The 23,475-nt window shown below is 47.4% G+C and overlaps 1 protein-coding gene across 1 annotated transcript in view; it reads left to right on the top strand.

Moving 5' to 3' along the window:
- Bves (blood vessel epicardial substance) overlaps positions 1-17,156 on the top strand; it is a 31,501-nt gene extending 14,345 nt beyond the window's left edge. Inside the window, exons 6-7 of the mRNA XM_051164454.1 lie at positions 671-812; positions 17,013-17,156. Of these exons, the coding sequence (XP_051020411.1) occupies positions 671-812; positions 17,013-17,143 (273 nt within the window). The 3' untranslated portion in view covers positions 17,144-17,156. The remainder of the gene's footprint in view (positions 1-670; positions 813-17,012) is intronic.
- Positions 17,157-23,475: the final 6,319 nt, after the last annotated feature.

Raw genomic sequence — 23,475 nt, 5'->3', positions numbered from 1 at the left:
AGTGCATCTCCCTGGGATCCAGAGACTAGGGGAAGATAGGCTTTCAGAGCTGTGGGCAGCTTAGTTTTCTGCATCTGTTAAGAGGGAAATTAAAACAATTACAGATGAGAACTTTTAAAACTTTTTTCCTGTGATATGTACTATCTACTAGGCACACTGAGCGTGATGTGCCTACGAGGTTCCCTTGCCTGGGTGCTTCTCCCCCAAGTTACACAGGAGAATGTTACCAATTATGGTTAGCAAACATGGCCTAGGGTTTGATCCCTAACACCCACAAAAAAAGAAAGAAAAAGTTGTGACTTAATACTTTGGATGAATTAAATAGATTATTCATATTTGTAAGTTTTAGAATAATGTATTTAAAATAATAGCTAATGATAAAAGACATATTTGTAGGGACTCAATTATTCCTTTTGCGGGGGGGGGGCACTAACATCAAGAAAAGTGCCTGCTTCCTGTGGGGAATCTATAATTTTGTTTCTGAGACAGGGTTTTTCTCTGTGTAGCCTTGACTGTCCTGGAACTCACTCAGTAGACCACGCTGGCCTTGAACTCACAGAGATCCACCTGCTTCTGCCTCCCTGAGTGCTGGGGAGTGCTGCGTCGACCCAGCTGGGAATATATAACTCATCCTCTCTGAGTCTCAGGCGTCTTAAACTCTGCTTTGTAGAAAGCAAAGAAGCTGGAGACACAGATGAGCCTCTGCACACAGATCTCCATGCTGGAGATGAGGAACAGCATCACCAGCTCCAGTGACGGCGAGGACGGCCTCCACCACTTCCTGCGGGGCTCCACCAGCACGTCTTCTCTCCGTGAGTTTCCCTCCACCTCCCCCCCCGCCCCCGACTTCCCCCACCACTCTGACAGCTTGTCACTAGAACAGACATGTAGGTCAGATAGATTACTTTGCAAGTAACTACTTGGTAGCCTTGAGAGACTACTGCCCCTGTGTTTGATGTAGTCCAGCTTTAGAGCTCTTATTTCTGCTTCTGAAAATCTTTGCTTCTTTGGCCATATTTGGTTTATGTTCTGGCCCGTTGGAGTGGTGTGCGTGTGTCCACATGGTTAGGTGGATGCTTGGCGCTGGAGTTCACGTGGTTTTCACTGTAGTGAAAAGACAGACATAGCAGTGTGAGATAGTCTGTGAGCATCTGACTGCTGGCTGCTTATCCCAGTGTTCACCCAGGAGTTAAAAAGCGAGCAGGCGTGGGGTGTTCTTGAAGATGGCCACTTGGTGCCCGCAGGTAACAGCCACACACCACCAGGTCCCCACGATTCTTCCTCTATGCTTTATACCATTATAGACGACACTCGTCACGGGGATGTTCAGACTGCTAAAGTGAAAGAAACTAAACTATTTTAAGAATTCATTGCTTGGCTGGGCAGTGGTGGCGCCTTTAAATCCAGCACTCTGGAGGCAGAGGCAGGTGGATTGCTGTGAGTTCAAGGCCAGACTGGTCTACAAAGCGAGTCCAGGACAGTCAAGGCTACACAGGGAAATCCTGTCTCAAAAAACCAAAAACCAAAAAAAAAAAAAAAAAAAAAAAAAAAAAAAAGAATTCATTCATTGCTTGACATTTAAGGATTATTTTGAAAGTAGGAGAGCTTTGGGTCGGCTGGTGTAAAGCTGCATAAAGGCAGGCACATCCTCCCCTTGCATAGACATTAAAACCCTTCATTTATCCAGGTATGTTCCTAGGCAAAGAAACTGAGAACTCAAAGCCTCGCCCCCCCCCATTGTCTACACAGATGGTCATGTAACTTTGCATGCTTGACATGAGCTGGATAACCTTGTAAATACTGCACGGTGAGGGAGGCAGCGCTTTACTTCCTCCCTTCTAGCATTTTTTTGGCCTCAGAATTAAATTGACTCAAGACAGAGTTCACAAGGAAAGAATATGCACGTTGATCATAGGCATTTCAGGTAGAAGCAGGTAGATGCTTCCGTGGACCACTTTGAACAAAGACAGGAGGGTAGGAAGGCAATGGGTTAGATTGGAAGGTTTCAACATAATAGTTATTTAAATAAGGTTTGGGGCTGGAGAGATGGCTCAGTGGTTAAGAGCACTGCCCGCTCTGCCAAAGGTCCTGAGTTCAATTCACAGCAACCACATGGTGGCTCACAACCATCTACAGAGAGATCTGGCGCCCTCTTCTGGTGGGCAGGCATACATGAAGGTGAAACACTGTATACTTAAATAAATAAATCTTTAAAAAGTAAATAAATAAATAAGGTTTGCACAGAATCCTGTCCCAGCGCACTGTCCTTGATAAAGAACACTGTTTTCCCTCTAATGTAAGAGGGATATCTTGTCAGTGATAGGGGATTGGGTGGGCTTTTAAATTTTTTTTTAAGCTCAAAACAGTCAACATGTCACACACAGTTTTGACTCCTTCAGCTATAAGCATCAAACCATAGATAGATAAAAAAATATGCCACAGACCTAAAGGGGACTTCAAGGGCAACACATATGAGAAATTAAAGATGGCTGTGGTTTACTCCAGTGCAGCTTGATTTAGGGTGTTAAAGCTTGTGCCCGGCCCTCTTTCCTCCAGGACCCGGCCAGAAGGAGCATCTTTTGTCAGGCAGGTGCCATGGCTGTGGCAGAGGGAAGACATCACAGGTGCTCTGTGAGTCCTGCAGCTCCACCCCAGAGTGGCAGGTACATGTTGCTTTGACAGTGGATGCAGTTTAGCCAGCATCACCCCTGTGGACAGGGCACTGAACCCTTCCGCTGTGCAGAAGGGCTAGTGAGAGTGAGAGACCGGTGGGTTCTTCCTATAGTGCCCTGTGGTAGCTCAGGGACTATTAGCTTTCCAGGAGAGGAAGTTGGTAGTATTCAGTGTTTTGTTTTGTCCCCCAGCAGCAGGGGGTGCTGGGACTTAGGGATCTGGTCTGAATGTAATCCTCAACGCTTGTAAGACAAGTTGATCCTCAGCAAAGGCTTTACTACCCTGTGGTCACAGAAGCTAGTGTTACAGGCGCAGCTCTGGGGGGCTATAAATGGGATGGGGTTTGTTGAAAGGCCGGCTGCTATGGACACGGGGCACAGTTCTAGCTCTGCTCCTCACCAGCTGCCTATCTTATGGACACGGGGCACAGTTCTAGCTCTGCTCCTCACCAGCTGCCTATCTTATGGACACGGGGCACAGTTCTAGCTCTGCTCCTCACCAGCTGCCTATCTTATGGACACGGGGCACAGTTCTAGCTCTGCTCCTCACCAGCTGCCTATCTGGCGGAGGAATTTAGGCAACTGGGCTAAGGCGAGATGAAGAGCTCATGATTGTCACTGTGGGTCTCTATGGGATGGCTGGCCTGTGGAGGCCGAGCCAGGCAAACCTGTGGATAGTTCAGAACTGTTGATCCGTCCTTGAGTCTGATCCAGGTCCCTGAAGCCTTCTTTCCATCCTCCGGTTCTGCTTCTTAGAAACTTGGTTCTATTGTGTTGCCATTGTCATTTTAGGTCTGACCCAACATCCTAGTAAATAATTTGAATAGTTTTCAGACACAAGGGTGTCGCTATTTTCTTTTTTTTTTTTTTGGTTTTTCGAGACAGGGTTTCTCTGTGTATCCTTGGCTGTCCTGGACTCACTTTGTAGACCAGGCTGGCCTCGAACTCACAGCGATCCGCCTGCCTCTGCCTCCTGAGTGCTGGGATTAAAGGCGTGCACCACCACCGCCCGGCTGTGTCGCTATTTTCAAACAGGCTTAGTTTTGAAATTCTGTTTTAAAAAGAAAAAAAAAAAAGATGCAAGTACCACCTAGCTGATGTTTTTTGATTGGTTGATCTGAGTCAGGCAAAGCAGTTACTCTGCCAATAGGTAGGGGTGTGGTGTGTGTGTGTGTGTGTGTGTGTGTGTGTGTATGTGTGTGTGTGTGCGTATGTATGTGTGTGTATGTGTGTATGTATGTTTGTGTATGTGTATGTGTGTGGGTATGTATGTGTGTATGTGTGTGTGGGTATGTGTGTATGTATGTTTGTGTATGTGTATGTGTGTGGTATGTTGTGTGTATGTGTGTATGTGTGTGTGGGTATGTATGTGTGTTTTCAAATCTGTTTATGGGCTCCCCTGCTTCTCCTCCTTTAAAGATCCTTGACCTACAGAACATTGTTTCCTTTTAAAATTCTTTTGGATTTTTTTGTTTGTTTGTTTGGTTTGGTTTGGGGTTTTTGTTGTTTGTTTTTGTTTTGTTTTGTTTTTGAGACAGGCTCTTGGGTAGCCCAGACTGGCCTTGAACTCTTCCTCCTGCCTCTCCCTCCCAAGTCCTGGGGTTACAGATGAGTGCCGCCATGCCTGACTCCATGCAGTGCTAGGGACTAAACTCGGGGCTATGTGAGTGTCAGGTGAGCCCTGTACCAACTACTAACCAGCCCTAGAACATCAATTATTAAATATTCCTGTGACAGTTCCTGATGCAGTAGTGCAGCTTGGGAGTTCACGTTTTAACACATCCCCAGGTGATACGCATGTGTGGTCATTCTGCCCAAGACTTTGATGGAGCGACTGCGGAGTGGCCCGTGTTCTGGAGGTGGCTGCAGTTGCACTGGCCTAACAGTAGCCCAGCCTTGGGACTTGCATGAACCACTATGGGACATTACTTGTAACGATCTAGGCCAGGATGTGGTGTCACACTCAATGCACTCATAGTGTTACACAACAGATGTGCAGTTCGTGAGAAGGTGAAGAGAAACGTTAAATGAAGTGTTTCAGTGAAATTGCTGCCACCCCCAGTTATATTGTGCTCCGTTTTTATACCTGTCCCAATGCCAGATTCACAGCAGGATCTGAACTTTCTACCACAAGGATTCCAAGTCCTGCTTCGCGCTGTCACTTAAAGGGGAAAAGGCATTGAGGTTGCCTGGGAAAAATTCAGCTGTGTTGTTACCCACCTAACTCTTGTGACTCTTCTGTTACTTGACTTGCTGTGTTTTAAGTTTGCACGTTTAAGAGTGAGATGGATGAGAAGGGTTAAGCTAGCCAAAGTGTGCAAGTGGACGTAATGTTGTCACATATGTACAAACTGCCCCACTCTGCTGACTGGTCTGTGTGCTGTGGGAAGGAGAACTTGTTATCTTGTCTCCAGACTTTAGCTCCCTACGATGATGTCGGAGACTCTCCATCTTTCCGTTGTCTCTCACACAGATGAATTGTATTTGGCGGTTCTATCATTAGTAAGTATGGCCAAGCATAGGCACTGTCTTGGCGACAAGAGAGCTTTGGTATATTTCCCTAGAAGTTGCAGAATATTGTTTTAATTTAGTTGGAATTGAATCATAGTTGTTTGGCTTCTGTTTTTCAAATCACAATTTGGCTAGTGTCGTCAGTTGGGGCTGTCTTTGAACGAGTTTGTTAGCCATTTTTCCTGAAGTAGAATTAATATTTATGATGTTATTAGTATGAAGTAAGAGATTTCTTAGTGAGGAAAGCCTTTGCTTTGCATCAGGGCGGTGCCACAGGCTGTTGAGCACAGCCCACAGTGAGTTGTGCAGACATGCTCAGTGTGCATCAGTCAGCATTCTAGCTGCAGAGACTAGCAACTGGCCTGCCACAGTGAGCTTCTCTTAGACAGTGGATGACGCTATTCCTGGGAGGATACAGAAGCCAGGGAAACAGTTTCAGCTTCAAGGCTGGCCTCATGAGGTCATCTGCTCAACTCAGGTTGTCCCCGTGCCTGCTGAGAACAACCACAGAGTTGTAAACAGGTCTTTGCACATGGTACAGAGAAAGCAGGTTTGAAAGACAGGAGGGGCCTGGAGGGGGAGCTGATGGGTGGGTGCAAAGGAGCAGCCCCAGTTTTGTGCACGAGGAAGGTGTGGCTTGGGAGGTTAGGTCACCTGGCTGTGGTCAGGTGATTGTGTTACAGGGTCTTGTGTTGCTTCTTATCCTACAGTCACCTTAGCAGTTTAGAGTAAACATACTTGGCGGCCTCTAACTTGCTGCGTTGGCTGCCATAGCTTGGCCGTACTTGTTTTATCCTTTGTTGTTTAATCCTTAAACAGCACTCTTTGAAACAGAGTTTGTTGTCCCTGTAAGATGGAGTCACGTGGTATTTACCTCTTCTGCTAGATCCTCAGCCAGCAGGGGTTGTGGTATGGTCCCCTGACCCATGTCCTTCCTCTTCAATCCTGTGGCTGGCTGTTATCCCCACACAATAGCATCTCAACTTCTAGGATGACAGTAATAGGGTTTCACACAGATTTAAGCTTTTTAATGAAAATGTTTAAGAGCGATGGAGAGATGTTGCAGTTGGTAGAGTGTCGACTGTGCAGGCATGAGGACCCGAGTTTGGATCTCAACATTGGGACCAAGCATCAGTCACCCAGAGCTGTGGGGCGGTGCCAGGCAGACCCCTGGAGCTGAGTCTGTCTCAAGGATAGGATGGGTAGAACTGGGGGAATTCTGTCTGTAGACTGCCAGTCTGGCTGAAACAAAAAGCTTCAGATTAAGGAGAAGCACTGCCTTAAAGAAATACAGTGAAGAGTGGGAGAAGAAGATGCCCAGTGCCCTTCCCTTGCCTCCATAAATGTGTGTACACACACACACACACACACACACACACACACACACACACACACACACACACAAGAAAAGCAGCTTCTAAAAATTAAAAATAATATGAAGTGATGGAAGAAGATACCCAGTGGGTTTTTTGAAGGACATAAAATTTTTATTTTTATGTGTATGGATATTTCACCTGCATGTTACTATATGTGTGCAGTGCCCTCAGAAGCCAGAAGAGGGCATCAGATCCCTTGAAAATGGAATTACAGATGGCGTTTAGCTGTCATGTGGATTCCAGGAATTGAACCCAGGTCCTCTGGAAGAGCAGCCAGTGAGCCATCTCTCCAGTCCCTATAAGACATAGTTACTATTATTTTAATTAAAGTATAATTGAATCATTTCTCCCTTCCCTTTCCTCCCTCTAACTTCTTCTGTGCCCAGCCCACTCATGGTCTCTTTATATTTCATTACACACACACACACACACACACACACACACACACACACACACACACACACACACATCTCCTTCTGGCCCATTAGTGTGCTCAGCCCTGTGGAAGACTAATTCTTTACCTCTCAACATTCCCTTTTTGCCTGTAGTTCTTTGTCTAGTTGTCGATTCCATGAGATTTCCCCCTTCCACAGCAGCATGCTTGTTCAGGGAGGACACCCAGAGTTTAATCCCTCACCTTCACGCATGTGTATTATATGTGCACGCACACACTCATGTATATACATGATGCACCTAACAAACAGTACACCCACATAAACATGTGCATTTTAAAAGCCTCCTCTCTGACTCCATTTAATTAAATAGAAGGAATATTAACTCATAATATGGCTGATCTGACAAAAAATCACATACAAAGACCTTCTAAGTCTGTGTGGTCCAGCTGGAATACAAACACGCCTCTAATCCAGGAGACAGAGGCAAACAGATCTGAGTTCTAGGCCAGCCTGGTATAGAGAAAATATCAGGTAAAGAAACTCTTAGATCCAGGTGTGGTAATACATGACTTTAATACCAAATGAAGGTAAAGTTATTTTCTAGAAGGAAGCACCCATATTTGAAAATGATGTCTAATTGAGTGGCAGAAAAGGTGACGAATCAGAGAATATTTGACAGATTAGGGTATACCCAACTCTCAGGAGAAGAGAGAGGAAAGGGAAGCTACTTAAGAGGCAGTTTGCAGAGAGAGGAGGCAGTTTTACCAGTAATAGAGAGATGGGTTGCAGAGAGAGAACTCAGGTGAAGATGGAACGAGCCAGAAAATGAGAAGAAGCCAGAAGATTCGAGCAGATTGCTGAGTTAGTCTGACGCCAAGCAGAGAAATTCTGGGTCGAGAGAGAAGCCAGATTATATAAGTCAGCTGGGAGAAGAGTTTGAGCCAGAACAGCTGAGTTGAGCCAGCCAGCCCAGAGCTCAGAAAGAACAAGTAAGGGTGAGCTTATTAAGCAGTAAGTCTCAGAGGATGAAAACATTCTAGGCCGAGGTTAGATTGTATGGAGGCTAGAAGCTTCTGGGACTAGGCCTAGGTTAGCAGAAGGAAGCAGTAAGTCTCCCAGACAAGAGTTGAGCCAAGAGAATAAAAGTACTTCTACAGCATCCAGGTGCCGGGGTGCTTTCCTGCAACCCCAGAAGAGGAGAGAGAGGCAGAGGCTGAAGGATAGGAAGATAGAGGCAGCCTGAGCCATAAAACAGGACCCTAAAAGGAAAATTAAGTAGTATTCACATATAAATATAGTATAGCAAAACAAGAAATCTTATAAAAAGTTGATCTCTCCTTATTTATTTTAACAGATTTATTTATTTTATTTGTTTGGGCACTTTGCCTGCATGCATACCATATATATGTATACTGTGTGTGTGTCTGGTGCCGTGGCTCCCCTGGAACAGGAATTCCAGACAGTTGTAAGCCGCCTTGTGGGTGCTGGGAATTGAACCCAGGTCCTCCAGAGGAACACCCAGTGTGCCTGGCTGCTGAGCCATTTCTTCAGCCCCTTCCAGTCTTATTTAATTCTTCTTCCAAGAAGCACTTGTTCAGAGTGCTCTGTGATTTGTCCCTCCCTTTTGTCGTTTGAATATGGAGTGCCTTCCGGGGGTCCATGTGTCTGAACACGTGGTCCCCAGCTGGTGCTCAGCCTTGGAAGGTTGTAGAACTCACTGGAGGAAGTGTGTCTTTGGAGGTGAGCCCTGGGTCTCTGTAGTTCAATCCTGTTCTTTCTTCTCCGTGCTTCCTGACTTGGGAAGCAGTGTGACCAGCAGCCATGCTCCTGCCTCTGTGCCTCCCCCTGCACCACAACGGACTGGCCCCTCTTACCCAGGAGCCAAAGTCAGCGCTTCTCTCCTGGTTTTGCTGTTGTTGTGAATTTTTTTTTTCCCCAGAACAGTGAGAAAGGTAGCTGACACAGCAACCTTTCCTAGTCTCTCCTTTCAGACCTTTGTGGTTTTCTTTTTTTTTTTTTTAATTTTATTAATTTATTCATATTACTTCTCAATGGTTATCTCCTCCCTTGTATCCTCCCATTCCTCCCTCCCTCCCATTTTCCCCTTACTCCCCTCCCCTATGACTGTGACTGAGGGGGACCTCCTCCCCCTGTATATGCTCATAGGGTGTCACATTTCGAGTCTCTCTGAAAGTCCCACGCCTAACCCTGAGTTGTGCGTTCTCTTTGGTAACTACAGCTAGATCTACCCCGCTTTGTAGCATTGACATTAGGCCTCATTCAGAACCAGCTGGGAGGTTCTTCCTGCATTTGTTACTGTTGAATTTGCCTCATGGCATCTTTTTTTTCTTTTTTCTTTTTCTTTTTTCTTTTTTTGGTTTTTCGAGACAGGGTTTCTCTGTGTAGCCTTGGCCATCCTGGACTCACTTTGTAGACCAGGCTGGCCTCGAACTCACAGCGATCCGCCTGCCTCTGCCTCCCGAGTGCTGGGATTAAAGGCGTGCGCCACGACGCGTCACGGCATCTTAAAGGCCTCTGGTCCCAATATTAAGTACAAATGCGTCGTTTTCCTTTTGTATGTATCCCACAAACTTTAAACCGTTTGCGTAGTTTGGGGGTTGTTTGTTTTGGTTGGTGGTGACGGTTTTGGGTTTTTTGTTTTTGTTTTTGATTTCTGAGACAGGGTCTCCCACGGCCCATCCTGGCCTCAAACACCTTAGGTAGATGAAGTTGACCTCTTGATCTCCTGCCTCTGCCTCTCAAGCTTTGGCGTTACAGCTGTGTCTCACCTGAGATTTAGGTTTTAATTAACATGTAGTAGCTATCCATGTTTATGGGCCGTGTGATGTTTTGATAGATGCACACAACGGCAACAGCTTTCACCTTAGATCAGCAGTTCTCAACGTGTGTGTGTGTGTGTGTGTGTGTGTGTGTGTGTGTGTGTGTGTGTGTGTGTGTGTAGGCATCGCCTATCAGATACCCTGCATATTGGATTAGTTACACTATAATTCACAGGAGCGGCACAATTACAGCTATGACGTAGCAGGTTGCCGGTCCCCGCAGCATGAAGACCTGTGTGAAATGGTCTCAGCGTGAGGAAGGTTGAGAGCACTGGGTTAAGCATTTATCTAGTGTTTGTGCTAAGAACTTGAGAATGCCCTCTTCTGGCTACTTGGAACTAGTCAGCGCACAGTTAACTATAGTTACTCTACTGTACAGTAGCGTAGAAACTCACCCATCCTGTCTCACTGCCCCTGCCATGCTGCAGTTCACTGGATACTTACTCTGAAGCCATTGTGCTACCTTGCTTTCCCTGAGAGCATTTGCAGGGGTGTCAGGGTCAGTCAGAGCCTGAGCCCGGAAGTCCTAAGGAGCTAGGCTCTGGGCTCTGCCATCAGAGGCCACTTTCATACTGAAAGGCTGAGGAAGGCAGTCTCTGCACTGTGGCCACATTGGGAGGAGGAGCGAAGTGATCCTGTGACACATACCCCTTACGTCCACCTTTGGGGTCCTGGCAGGAGGTGTGCACAGCTCTCAGCCCCTGTCAGTGTGCAGTGGCATCCCCATCTTCTTGGCCCTGGCTTCTCCTGCAGGATGGTCTGACAAACTGTGGAATGTGTGAAATCTCTTTCTCCTGGCTAGCTGGGCCACAGCTTCAGACTTCTGGGACAATCCTGATTTCTCAGGGTCCATTGTCTCTATGGTCTGTTAGCCAAAGGGAAGGGCACAGGTGTCCCCTGCGAATCTCTTCCTCTTGCCAGGGTGGTTGTAGGAGGAAACATTGCACACTGACTCTGCAGTGTCTTGCCATCATTCTGCCTTTTCTGGGGACACTATTTCCTGCTTCTCGAAGTCTCTGGGTGAGAACCATGCCTCTGTGTGTGTGTGTGTGTGTGTGTCAGTTCTGTCTTTCCTGTCCCCTGTTTTTCATCCTATTGTCTCTGCTCTTCTCAGTCTCTCACCTCCCCTAGGACAGGTGGCTCCCAGAGCCAGGGCAGGGCTGTTATCCTGAAACATCCCCTTGTCTGTCCTCCTGGACTGGTCTATTGTCTCCTCCTCATGGGCAGAAGGGGGCTAGTGGATTCCTGCTGCTCACCCAGGTGACATGTGGCCGGTCAGAGGGTAGCCTGAGAAGGACCCCAGGGGAAGCTTTTCCCGAGAGCCACTACCCTGTTCTGTCCTGGCTACATTTTCTCGTCTTGTATCCTCGGCTTTAGTTCCCCAGTGTTGGTGTGGAATCATTCAAGGGAAAATTGGCCACCTTCCACTGTTGTTGTTCAGAATTTCAATTCAGTTTCCTCAATCAAGAAAACTCGCATAGAGCCGGGCCTGTGCCTCAGTGCTAGAGAGCTTGCCTAACAGCAGACCCTGGCTTTGATCCCCAGCCTAAGAGGGAAGGGAAGAAAGGAAGGGGAAAGTGGGGGGAGGGGAAGAAAGGGAAGCGGTGTCTATAAATAAACAGAGGCAGGAAATGAATGATAATTCTTTCTTGCAAAAAAAGCCTTTAAGTTCTTCCTCATCACCATTCAAAAACTGTACAATCTAATTAAGGTCTTAACCCTTGCAAAGCTTTTAATTACTTTACTTGCTAAAGCAGTTGGCCAGATGGTTAAGGGTTATAAGACTTGGAAAACCATGAAGAAAATGTCTTGAGAGTTAACACACGAAAGGGAACGACCTAAGAGATGTCAGGTAGATGACAAAAGTGTCATGCCTTAAAAGACTGCTCCTCAAGCCAAGCAGAGTCCCGGACAGACTTCCGATTGCAGAACACCACCTCCTCGAGGCTCAGACTTGAGCCCACTCCCTTACCCCAGGCAGCAGGCATGACCTTCATTCAGACTCCAAGAACAGCTAATCATCTGTTTACTCTGGACCCCTAGGAATGGCCCTCAGGGCCTGGTGTAATTATAAGTACACGGAAATAGAAGTGAGCTTAAGAGGCACAGAGTTCTGGAATTTCCCTCGCTGACTTTTCCCTCCGTAGTGCGTCAGTTTTGACTGCCACGTCTGATCCTTCTGGTCCATGTGATAAAAGGCCCCTGCGGTTCTAACTCAAGATCTCAGGATGACAGAAAAGGGTCTGTGCAGGACCCAGCCCACACTCACACTCTGTCTTTATTTGCAGAGCAGGCAAGGACCTGCAAGGACCCATTCGCAGCTCACAGTGTGCACTGATCCCTGTTGACAGGCAGATGTTGCTGTCACTCTGTGATGTCAGGTACACGTGGAGGTGCCCACTGCTGTGGAACCTCATTCTTCCACATTTGCTGTCAGTTTCCTTCTGTGCTTAGGAGTACAACCCATGGTGACAGTTCTGTCCCCTCACTTGAGCACCTGTGAACCTGGGGTCCAGGGAGAATAAAGGGTGTCCCTCTGCCTGTGCCTTCTCCATGGATTGAGTGTTTATGGGGAATGGTGTGGAATTCTGTGGACAAGGATTCTTTGCCATGTGAAGGTGGCTTTTTGTGTAACTATCTGGCAGTTTTATGCCCTGCCTGGGGGCGGTTCAGTTGGAGACTATTTCTTTTATAATAAACTGCTAACTATTAGCCATAGACCATCAAATTAGAATGTAATTAAAAATATATAATAATTGTAGTAATTTCTTCCTGACCATAATTCATAGTTAACCTCTTCTGTCTCCCAACTGTGAAAGTTATTTAAATTTTTTAAATGCAAGAATCAGTTTTCTAGAAGTTTTATGGCTACAGAGAATTATTTTGCCTTCCCCCGTCATAGAGATGTCATTACTCTCCAAGTAATGTCCTCCAAGGATGTAGATAATAGGAAAAGGCACCTGAGCAACAACGTGCCCCATTTCTTCCTCAGCCTCTGAAGCTTTCACACGTGTGTGAGGCAGGTGGGTCTCCTGGGGAAATGCCTGGGGATGCTTCAGTGTGTAAAATTAATGGCAAACTGGGCAAGCTGGTAGGAAGAGCATATTCCAGCCCAACTTCTGGTATGTTAAGACACGACTTTGTGCTCATACTCCAGCGTGGTTTTAGATGTAAGGGGCCGGGGAATAGTATACAGCCGTGTGGTAGTGGGTGTGGAGTCCCCTCTAACCTGGCCCAGTGGGTCCTAGCGTCCTTCCCACTCTTCAAATCCAGCCTTCTTTACAAGTGTTGACAGTGGTAGATTCTTAGGACAGGTGACCCTGTCAAACTGCCTACTGTGACATTCCCTTTGAGCCTCAGTGGCACAGGAACCCCGGGCTGAGATGCTTGCCAAAATTGGGTACTCTGTGTGGCTTTGATTCCTAGCCAGGAGCTAGGCAGCCAAGAGGTGACTGGGCGGTTGCTAGGGGCGGTGACTGGCGGTTGCTAGGGGCGGTGACTGGGTGGTGATTGGTTCATTCCTCACTGTGTCTTTCTGCCACGGTGGAGACGCGTGAAAGCAGCACTGCTAGAGGACCTAGCTGTGTGAAGCACCCAAAGTCAGCCATGAAACTCAGAGGGCAGACCTAACAAATATTCTCTGTTTTGTGCATACACTGAACCTATCTGTAGGGATAAAGGAGAAGTAATGGTGTGGTGATGTCGCATTGCTCTGAAGAATGGTCTGAGCACCCATAGTATAGATCAGTCAGACTGCAGCTCCACCTTTAGTTCTTCTCCTAGTGTGTGGGGTGGGACTGGGTGGGTGGATGATCTTATCGTGACCATGGCTTTCAGGCTGACCTGCACTCACCACTATCCTGCCTCAGCTTCCCAGGTGCTGGAGTCGCAGGGGCATGACCGTGCCCAGCTTAGTGCTTCATGATAAAAGCCAGCATCTAACACCTTCCTGCCACTTGCTCTTGTCTGAGAGGATGGGAAGGAGTTAGCAGTTGATAGTGCTGGTAAAACTTCCTACTGATATTTCTCTTAGTGACAGAATTCTTTGTCATATGCTCAGCAGCATCCAGTGATGGTGGGGTCCTAAGTGCACCCAGGAGTGAGGGTGTGGTCCTAAGTGCACCCAGGAGTGAGGGTGTGGTCCTGAGGGCACCCAGCAGTGAGGGTGGGGTCCTGAGTGCACCCCGCAGTGAGGGTGGGGTACTGAGTGCACCCTGTAGTGAGGGTAGGGTACTGAGTGCACCCTGTAGTGAGGGTGGGGTACTGAGTGCACCCCGCAGTGAGGGTGGGGTACTGAGTGCGCCCCACAGTGAGGGTGGGGTACTGAGTGCGCCCCACAGTGAGGGTGGGGTACTGAGTGCACCCCACAGTGAGGGTGGGGTACTGAGTGCACCCCACAGTGAGGGTGGGGTACTGAGTGCACCCCGCAGTGAGGGTGGGGTACTGAGTGCACCCCGCAGTGAGGGTGGGGTGCTGAGTGCGCCCCACAGTGAGGGTGGGGTACTGAGTGCGCCCCACAGTGAGGGTGGGGTACTGAGTGCGCCCCACAGTGAGGGTAACGACCTGAATGCCTAACAAAGGTTGCAACAGAGGCCTATTATAGTGGTCAAACCTCGAGACTTAAATGCTCTCAAGAGTTGAAATCTATGCATGATAAGGGATGAGATAGAGTCCCTTTGTCCCAGTGAGATCCCACCAGCACAGGACTTCTTTCAAGGATGGCTGGTGGTACCCAAGCACTGAGGTTGGGCTCCACTGGGATTCTGTGTGGTGACCATGTGTGCGTCCCATGGCCTTAGCCTTAGTTTCTGATCGTTTATGTGGCGTGCTTGATGGGAGGGGTTTTAAAGTCACCACACATTTAACTAATTCTAAACAGCCTGTCCTGACTGTGTGTGCACGGTAGGCCGAAGGGGAGAGAACGTGGTGAGTGCAGCCCTCAAGGCGCTCACTTTCCGGCAAGGGAGAGGTGCACATCACCACCACACACTGCGATGCAGAACTGAGATGAAGGTGGTGGAAGGAATTATGGAGGGTGCGGCACAAAGACTGGGTGGCTACGGAGGGAGGGAGGGGCCATTCCAGGTACAACAGCAGCAAGAGAGGGGCAAGGACAGGTGCACGTGGAAAGCAGCGAGTGTAGGAGCATAGGCTCCCATTGGACCTACCTGTGTGTCGTCTAAGGGTTGTAGGTGCCCGCTCCTTAGCCTGTTAATGCTCCACAGTAAATACCACAACTGTTTTCCCCAGGAACAGAATAAAACTCTTTCCCAGAAGAGCTGAAAGTTCTTGGAAGGTTGTCCTTGACCATTTCCAGTTACACTGGAACACTGGAAGTTACATGTTTTTTTTTTTTTTTTTTTCCTTCTGAAAAGATAACAAGAGAGACTGGGTTAAATAGTTGAGAAACTCATCTCATTTGGGCTCCAGGGGAGAGTCCAGCCTCACAGACCATAGACTACCCATCCCTGGCTTGATAAATGGGCTTGGAAGCTACAGATCAATTAGCCCCACTCTTCCGTCAGAGCGAGCTGGACGTCCAGCCGGGGCTGTGTGCTGTGTGCTATTGATTGGGTTTAATGCTCTGAGGCATGCCGTCCTCGGGGCTTTATGAGATTGCAGATTCCTGACCTGAGTTAATATTTTATGAGTTTCAGTCATCACTGGAGCCAGTGATGGAAGCCATGGCAAAGGCAGTCTTGCTACTCTCAAGGCAGTTGATACTCAGAATCACAAACTGCTGTTTGAGCACAAGACCCATTTCCGGTTGAGGCGGTGATGGATTTTGATACTCATTTTCATCCAGAGCACTGACCTCCACGGGTTGTATTGATTACCGTTCTCACAAACATTAACAAGGTGATCATTCTATTTCCCATACTGATCTAAGAACTCAGAAATTGCATACGCCTCCTAAGAACTTTGCCAGGTAAGCGCTGTCCTCAAAGTCCTATTTCATAGAAGGGGGAAGCAGGCAAGAAGTGAAGTGTCCTACCCAGTCCTATCACTAGGGGGCAGCACAGTGGGAGATGTTTCCTGAGCTTCTCTGGTTTTGGCCGCTGTCAGCGCTGGCTTTATCATTTACAGAGCTGCGTGTTGTGGCTAAGAACTAAAGCATCTTGCTCTCACCAGTACTGCCTACCTCTCAGGAGCAGCTTGAGACATACCTGCCATCCTGCTCTTCCTTGATAGGTGCAGGCATGCATGCCCAGTGCTGGCCAGTCTTGCTGTGTGGCTCACATCAACAGTGACCTGTATCATTTCAGTTTGGCCAGTCTGTTTCACATCTAAAGTCCACCAAGTATTTGGAGAGTTGAGTCCTTCCCCGACACAGTCCAGCAGTAGCTGACTGATTGCCACCAACCCCGTGGGTAGGCACAAAGGAATGGGCAGGTGTAGGGGAAAGTGGGGCAGGTGGAGACTCTTGGCCTTGAAGGCCAAGTGATTGGAAGAGGGGAATTTGGGCTTATGTTGTTATGTGAATAGTTGGCCACACATCTTAAAGGTGTAATAAATAAATAAAGCACTTTCTCCAATCCTGCCAACCTGAGTCGGGTCCCGTAGGAGCTGTGTGTGGAGGGAAAGAACCAACTCTGACTTCCACACACATACTGTGGCACAAGCACACATACACAATAAATAGAGTCAGAATCTTACGTGTTTTTAGGCGGCGTGCTGTCCCTCCTCAGGCGTGGGGTCATGGTAGGTAGGATGCAGCATCATGAGCTCTGTCTGGGTAGATGAGTGGGTGTAGGAACTGTCTCTTTGGTCAGATAGCAAAGGCCCAGGGTTGGATTCCTCCCACCTGACACTTTGCTCTTCCACATCTCTGCTCACTCCCACACTTCGGTCCAGGAAGGAGCCAAGCTCGTGGTGGCAGAAAATGTACTTATAGGTCAGTTTCTGTCAAAGTCTGTAGTTTGGGAACAGAACTTGTTCCTTAGGGAACTGTGAGTTCAAACAACTTTCCAAGGCCAGTATTAACTAGGTGGAGTCAGGTGGAGGGTACCAGTGTGGGGCATGCGTGCCGAGATGGGCCTCGGCGCATTCCCCGGGATTTCTGCACGTTCACGGAGCCGCTCAGGTCTGTCCTCTGAACTGAGACTCTCACTGTTGACATAGTCGCTCATTAAGCCACTAGAGTGGAAACATGTGAAGGTGCTTCATGTCTAGACCGAGCTCCACACTCAGCAGCCCGCAATTTGTGCTTCTTTACAGCCATGTCGTCCCCGCAGCAGCGAGCCTCTGCCAAGATGAAGCCGATAGAGGAAGGGGTGGAAGACGATGACGACGATGAGGTCTTCGTACCAGTGTCTCCAGGCGCACTTACAGTCCGTCAGCTGCCTTGATGAGCATCTTCTGCCTGAGGTGGAAACTGTCCTGATAGGCAAGAGAAGTCCCACCTTCTGCCGTGACTTCCGGAAGTGAGGGAGGGCCGCAGACGGAAGCTGTGGGCTGCCTGTCCTGTTGGTCAGCTTCTTAACTTAGCCGAACCTTCTGACAACCAGGCCTTGCTCAGTTTTGAGATATGTATTTTTGCAGTAGATATATTAATATTATTTTTAATTAACCTTAGAGCTATCGACACAAATGCCTTTTCACTTATTTTTCTAAGTTGTGGCTCTTTTTCTCACATGTATTTTTTTTTTTTCTCTACCATGGTAATTTAGAACAAGTTGTTCATTTGATAATTTTAATGATGTAAGTCAAAATTGAGGCTGACATAACATTAAAAATTTTACCTTTGGTTCAGTTGACTTTTTCACGACAGATTTTAGAGAAAGATGTGTCTGGTTTTGTTTCCTGCACTGAAACCAGAAGTGTCCCCACTAGATCACCCTCCTTGCTTGGTTTGCAAATCGATTGACAGTGACCATCCTTATCTGAGTGACCCTTGTCCCCTGCCGGTTTATAAATGACTCTGAAGCCTGGGCCTGCAGTGCCACTGAATATACGCATTTCTGAGTTCGGTGCCGATTTGCAGTTAAAATCAAGTTTCTGCCTTGTCATTTGGAGCTGTGTTGGCCACACACTCAGATACGGGAACGGCCTCACATTAGAGAAAGCAAAGGAAGAAGGGCTGGGCAAGTATCAGGGGTGGCCTCGCTGAAAATGAGCTTTGCCCTCTGTCTGTTTCTGGGATCCCAGTTGCTCGCACCTGTCACGTCAGCCCTTGGGAGGCTGAGGCAGGAGGACTGAATGTTTGAGGCCCACCTGGGGTCACCTAGAGAGACTTTAAGGGCCAGCTGGTTCCAGAGCTGTACTCAAGAGGCACACCCGTGGGTAGAGGCTTCCCCTGAGGCCAGAGGCATCCAAGCTGGGTATTGTTATGAGGGCCGTGGCATGGATCTTTCTTTCCTGCTAGTCACGTTTTTAGGGATGGGTGATATACTTGGTTTTGCCAAAATCACTTGGCACACAGGCCGATCAGCTGGGGCCACCAGCTGGCTCTGGTAGTCATGACTGTTCATTGTTTCATCTTCTCAAACCAACTTGAGCAAGCCCGCTGTCATGCTCAGTAGCTAAGAAAAGTTCTGAATGAGTCTTCTTTGGGGGTGAACTAGGCTGAGTGGGTTCACTGAACAAGTCTCTCAGTTTTGGAAAAGTGAAAAGAGTGATGACTTAGGCTTGGGCTGAAGGTTGTAGCTGTCAGCCAGGGGGACACTTAGCCCATTAGCCCACAGAAGATGTGATAGGGTGGGTCTCAGTTTCTACGGAACTACTCACCCACACAGAAGGCTAATTTACAAAGTCAGTCTGACAATGACACCCGCTGAGAAGGCAGAAATATCAGATTCCAAGGTGACCAGTCTTCATGTGTGGTGACTCCATTGTCAATCCTAGATAGTAGAAAAAGTCATCTCTGCTGACCTGCCTGGATAGAGTTGAGGTATTTGTGGTGCTGGGAAAGCACACAGGTAAGAGTGGGTAATTTAGAATCCGTCCCTCTTACCACGGAAAGGCGTGTGTATCAGTGTCACTGATAACGAAGATCCTAATCTTGTGGTGAGGAATCTTCAGAGAGCCACTTAGTGGGAGCAAGAAACTTGAAACTATTTCTAAAGACATATCTCCAAGGGAGACAAAGAGCCTCGGAGAACAGGAGCCACAGGCTGTTGAGCAGCCCTCCCACCTAGACTTGACTGCAAAGGAGCAGAGAAAACAGAAGAGAGTTCCAAGGGTGAGGTCCTGGGACAACTCTAGATTCATTCACACACATGAGCAAGTGTATTTTTGTACAAAGCGTAAATTAACAGACTAAAGGATGTTTGTGCCAGGCTCTGGCTTTTAGCATTCAATTAGCTCTGAGACCAAGGTTCAGAAAATGGTCTGCAGAAAGAATTCTATCAGTGTCCCCGATATATGTGTAAATGTACCGTCCAGTCAATTGTATGCCTTTAGGGTATAATGTCTATATGACTATGTACTTGTCATTTAGAATATTTTGAGAGCTCTCAGAACATTTATAAGACAGCACAGATATAATACAGACCTGCATCTATATTTATCTATCTTACAGTAGTCACGATGGGTGCTATGATACCCTATCAGTGCTTTCTGAACTCTGTTTCTCCCTGTCACCCTGCTGCGCCGTCTGCTCTGCTGCGCTGCTTTCCCCCCCCAGGCTTCCGAAGATTCAGAACTTTAGGGGGTTGGTTGGTAAGTTGTTCTTTTTAACTTAGAGCCATTAGTTTCTGCTTCCTTCTCCCACTGAGGTCCTAACCATAGAAGCACCTGGATGCTGGAAAAATCTTTCGGAAAAGCTCCCATGCCCCCAGCACACCCAGGCCGAAGCATGGCTTCTAGGAAAGGTCCCACGCTAGAAGGGCTTCCCTGCTTTTAGGGCTCAGTGTCCTAGGGTGTGACTCCTAAGGGCTGACTTTTCATTTGTTTGGTCATTTCTACAACGGAAACAGAAACCTTTGACCCTGCTATGTCTGTTCCCTTTCCTGGCTCCCAGCCTCCTTTGCTGTCGCTAGGTCTCCAGGGGTTGCCAGCTCTGTGGGAGGTGGGAGCACATGCATGCACGCTTCAGTTCTGCTTCTGCTATGCATAGGATGGCGCTGTCACTGGCAGCAGCCGTGCTGTGATCATCAGAGCCCCTCGGAGCACCTCGGGTATGATGACATAATGTACATGTTCTAATTTAAGGGAACCGATTCTAAGTGCTATTTATAGGCTTTCTGTCAAGCTTGCAAGCCAGTTTTAAGATGGTGAGTTTCGTGAAGGCTTTATGCAGATACATTATAGGAAACTTTTCAGGTGCCGTTTACACTGATACTGTTTGCTGGATATAATGTAGTTCAAATTCACTTCAGACTTTGTCATTTGATCAAATAAACTTTTACGTAGAAAAACGTGTATATTTCCTGCTTGATGCCTCTTGCACTTAGGGCTTGGTCTTCAATCCGTCCCAGGAGCAGAGGTTGGGCAAGGCTGAGGGAGCCACTCTGCTGAGCAGCCCGCAGAGTAGTGCTGCTGGGCTCTGCTGTCTTGACTCCGTTTGGCCAACGTAAGAGAACGCTGCAAGGCAGTGTAGAGTTCACTGCACACAACCCCCACACCTTTGGAGTCCCCCTTCTGGGACAGAGGCTCACAACCCTCTAGTTCTAAAAGGTCCAGCGATTCAGGGGTCTCTTGAAACAGCCAGGGGCCCTTGCAGCTTCCCGGGGACTGCGAGGTCCACTTTATTCCACTGTGCCTCCAAGGATCTGTAAGTTTATTTTACGTGTATGAGTGTGTTTCTGCATGTGTGTGTACCGTGTGCATGCCTGGTGCCCACAATGGACAGAACAGGGCGTTGAATCCCCTAGAACTGAGTTAGAGACAGTTTTGAGTCCTGTGGATACAGGGAACTGAACCTTGGTCTTCTGCATGAGCAGCCAGTGGGCTTAACTAATGAACTATCTCACCAGCCCCAGATGATTTTTTTAATGAAATAATAAATATACTTTAATTCTCCACTTCTGGCATCTCCTATATTAGGACAACTCTAGGCTCATAATTTACAGTTGGTGTCTATGTGTGAGGGGCAGGTTAAGTACCGTGTGAATATGTCCTGTTGACGCGCAGCCCAATGCTTCAGGCCCGTGGAAATTTGCAGAGCCTTTCTCTCGTCCAAGTACAGTGTTTACAAAGGATTGACTGTTGCACATAGAAACTGTCAACCACACAGCTTCCTTCTGGATGACCGCAACCTGACCTTGTTCCCCTCTGGACACCTGTGAAGATTAGCTAACCCAGCCTCATTCAGCTAAATACAGTAACCCCTCCCTTAGATGTATAAAAGAAACAAGCTGAGCTTCTATTTTGCTGCTGTTGTGTCTCCATCAGAACGCATGGCCTCTCTACCCCAGCTCCTCTGTTCACATGTCTGTGTGTCTGTCCTTCCTTGTCATCCCAGTCAGGCCAGTCAACCTTGCAAGTCCTGGCATTAAAGTCATCAGAAAATGTGCATACTGAAATAAAACCTGTTCTGTTGGGTCTCTTTACCTGCAGAAACAAAGCTAATAGTGTTTGGGTGTTTTAGCTGCATGTATGTTTGCGTACCGTATGTACACCTGTTGCCTGCAGAGGTCAGAAGAGATCGTCAGAGCATTGTCAGAACCTCTGGGACTGGAATTAGACTGTTGTAAACCACCATGTGGGTGTTGGGGATTGAACCTGGGACCTCTGAAAAGCAGTCAGTGCTTTTAGCCTCAAGTTGTCTTTCCTGCCTTTTGCCAAATGCTAATGTTTTTAACCACAGCCATCAAGGCCCTTCCTACTTCAGTTATTTCTACCCTAAGCCTCAGCCAGGGCACATTAGCCACCTGGTGTCGGCTGTGCCTGCTTTTCCCCTCCACTGAGGTCCTCACAGTAGGCAGCTAACTCTCCAGCTGCCTTGTTGCATCTATCCCCTGTGACGTTCTAGAAACTCTGGCTTGCCACCCTATGCTGTCAAGGGTTCACATGCACCTTGTCCAGGAAGTCAGCCAATCCTGAATCAAAAATATTTGAGGCTGGATGCGGTGACACATTCACTTAATCCTAATACTCCGGGAGGCAGGGGCAGGCAGAACTCTTGAGTTACAGGCCAATCAGGTCTACATGGTGAGTTCCTGGACCAAGCCGAGCTACATAGTAAGACCCTGTTCAAAAAAATTTTTTTTTAAATGGAAGGAATTATTATTTCTCTACTGAACACGTGAAAGCTTTTCCACATTTCCTCAGACCCTAAGGCACCTTGTAACAGCTTTTTATACAGCCTTTGCTTTGTGTTGGGCATTATAAGTAATCTAGTGCTGATTATGTGGGGGACTGCAGTTCTTGTTTTTTTCCTGTTTTATGTAAGATACTTGAATTTTCTGAGGTTCTAGAAGCCAACCTTTCCAGATAACAATTAGAAAATTTCACAGGTGGTAAAAGAATCACACCAGAGTGTGGGAAGTGCGCCCTCTGCTGGAACTACTGTGGTACAGCGTGGGAGGGAGCTTTGGAGGGAAAGACAGAAAAAGATGTTTAAGTTAGTCATGTCTCCTCAACATGCAGCACTTAAGTAAAACCAATAATATTTTATTTTAAATTAATTTGTATAAAATTTTTATTTATTTTGTTTTCTGGGAGTGCAACTGTCCACATGTGGAGGTCAGAGACAACCTGAGTCAGCTCTTTCCACCATGTGACCCTGAGCATCAAATTTGGCATCAAGTATCTTCATCCACCAAGCCATCTCACTGGCCTGAAATATACAGTTTAAAAGTGTTCCCTCTTGTAGGATTATAGGACCCTCTGGATCCTTCTATTTCCCCATTCTCCTATGCTTCTTTCACCTAAAGTCCCAATAGGATGTCCTCCCCTCTGACCCACTTTCCTGGTAAGTAAAGTCTTTCATGGGACATACCCCTTGGGCTAGTGTCTCGATATAAGTGAGTATATACCATTTGTCTCTTTTTGCTTCTGGGTGAATGATGGGCGGATCTGGGTCCTGGGGTCCTGCTCAAACTATGGCACCAGCCAAGAAAATATAGGCAGTAAACTTTGAACCCCTACCCAGACCTAGCTGATGGACAGGACATTCTTCACCGTTGAGTGGAGAGTGAGGTCTGACTTTCATATAAACTCTAGTGCCCCATTTCTGACCACGTCCCCTTGATGGGGAGGCCTGGTGGCACTCAGAGGAAGGATAACAGGTCACCAAGAAGAGACTTGACACCCTATGAGCATATACAGGGGGAAGAAGTCCCCCTCAGTCACAGACATAGGGAAGGGGAGTAGGGGGAAAGCGGGAGGGAGGGAGGAATGGGAGGATATAAGGGATGGACTAACAATTGAGATGTAATATGAATAAATTAATAAAATAAAATAAAAATTGTTCCCTCTAGTCACCCTTACTAAACGATAGTGTAGCTGAACTTCTTACTGCTAAGTACCAGACCGCCTGTGAGTGAACTGCATTCAGATATACTATTCTGTGTGGTGTGATTAAGTCATCTTTCCCATTCTCGCTCAAGAAAAGCTTCATGGGCTATTGTGTGAGTCTGAGGAATAGGATCTCCAAGGATGTGAATGTGGCTCATAGGGTGGTTGTTTGCTTTGTTCTGGGGTGGGGCAGGGAACTGGATGGAGGGTCTAAGGAACTTGCATATATGTTGGAAGTGCTTTTACCCTTCAGATATGCCTGGCTTCCTTGATTTCTCTG

Source organism: Acomys russatus, chromosome 21, assembly GCF_903995435.1.
Source record: "Acomys russatus chromosome 21, mAcoRus1.1, whole genome shotgun sequence".
Lineage (NCBI taxonomy): Eukaryota > Metazoa > Chordata > Mammalia > Rodentia > Muridae > Acomys > Acomys russatus.
Note: the sequence above shows the minus strand (reverse complement) of the source record. Positions and strands in the feature narration are given on the sequence as shown.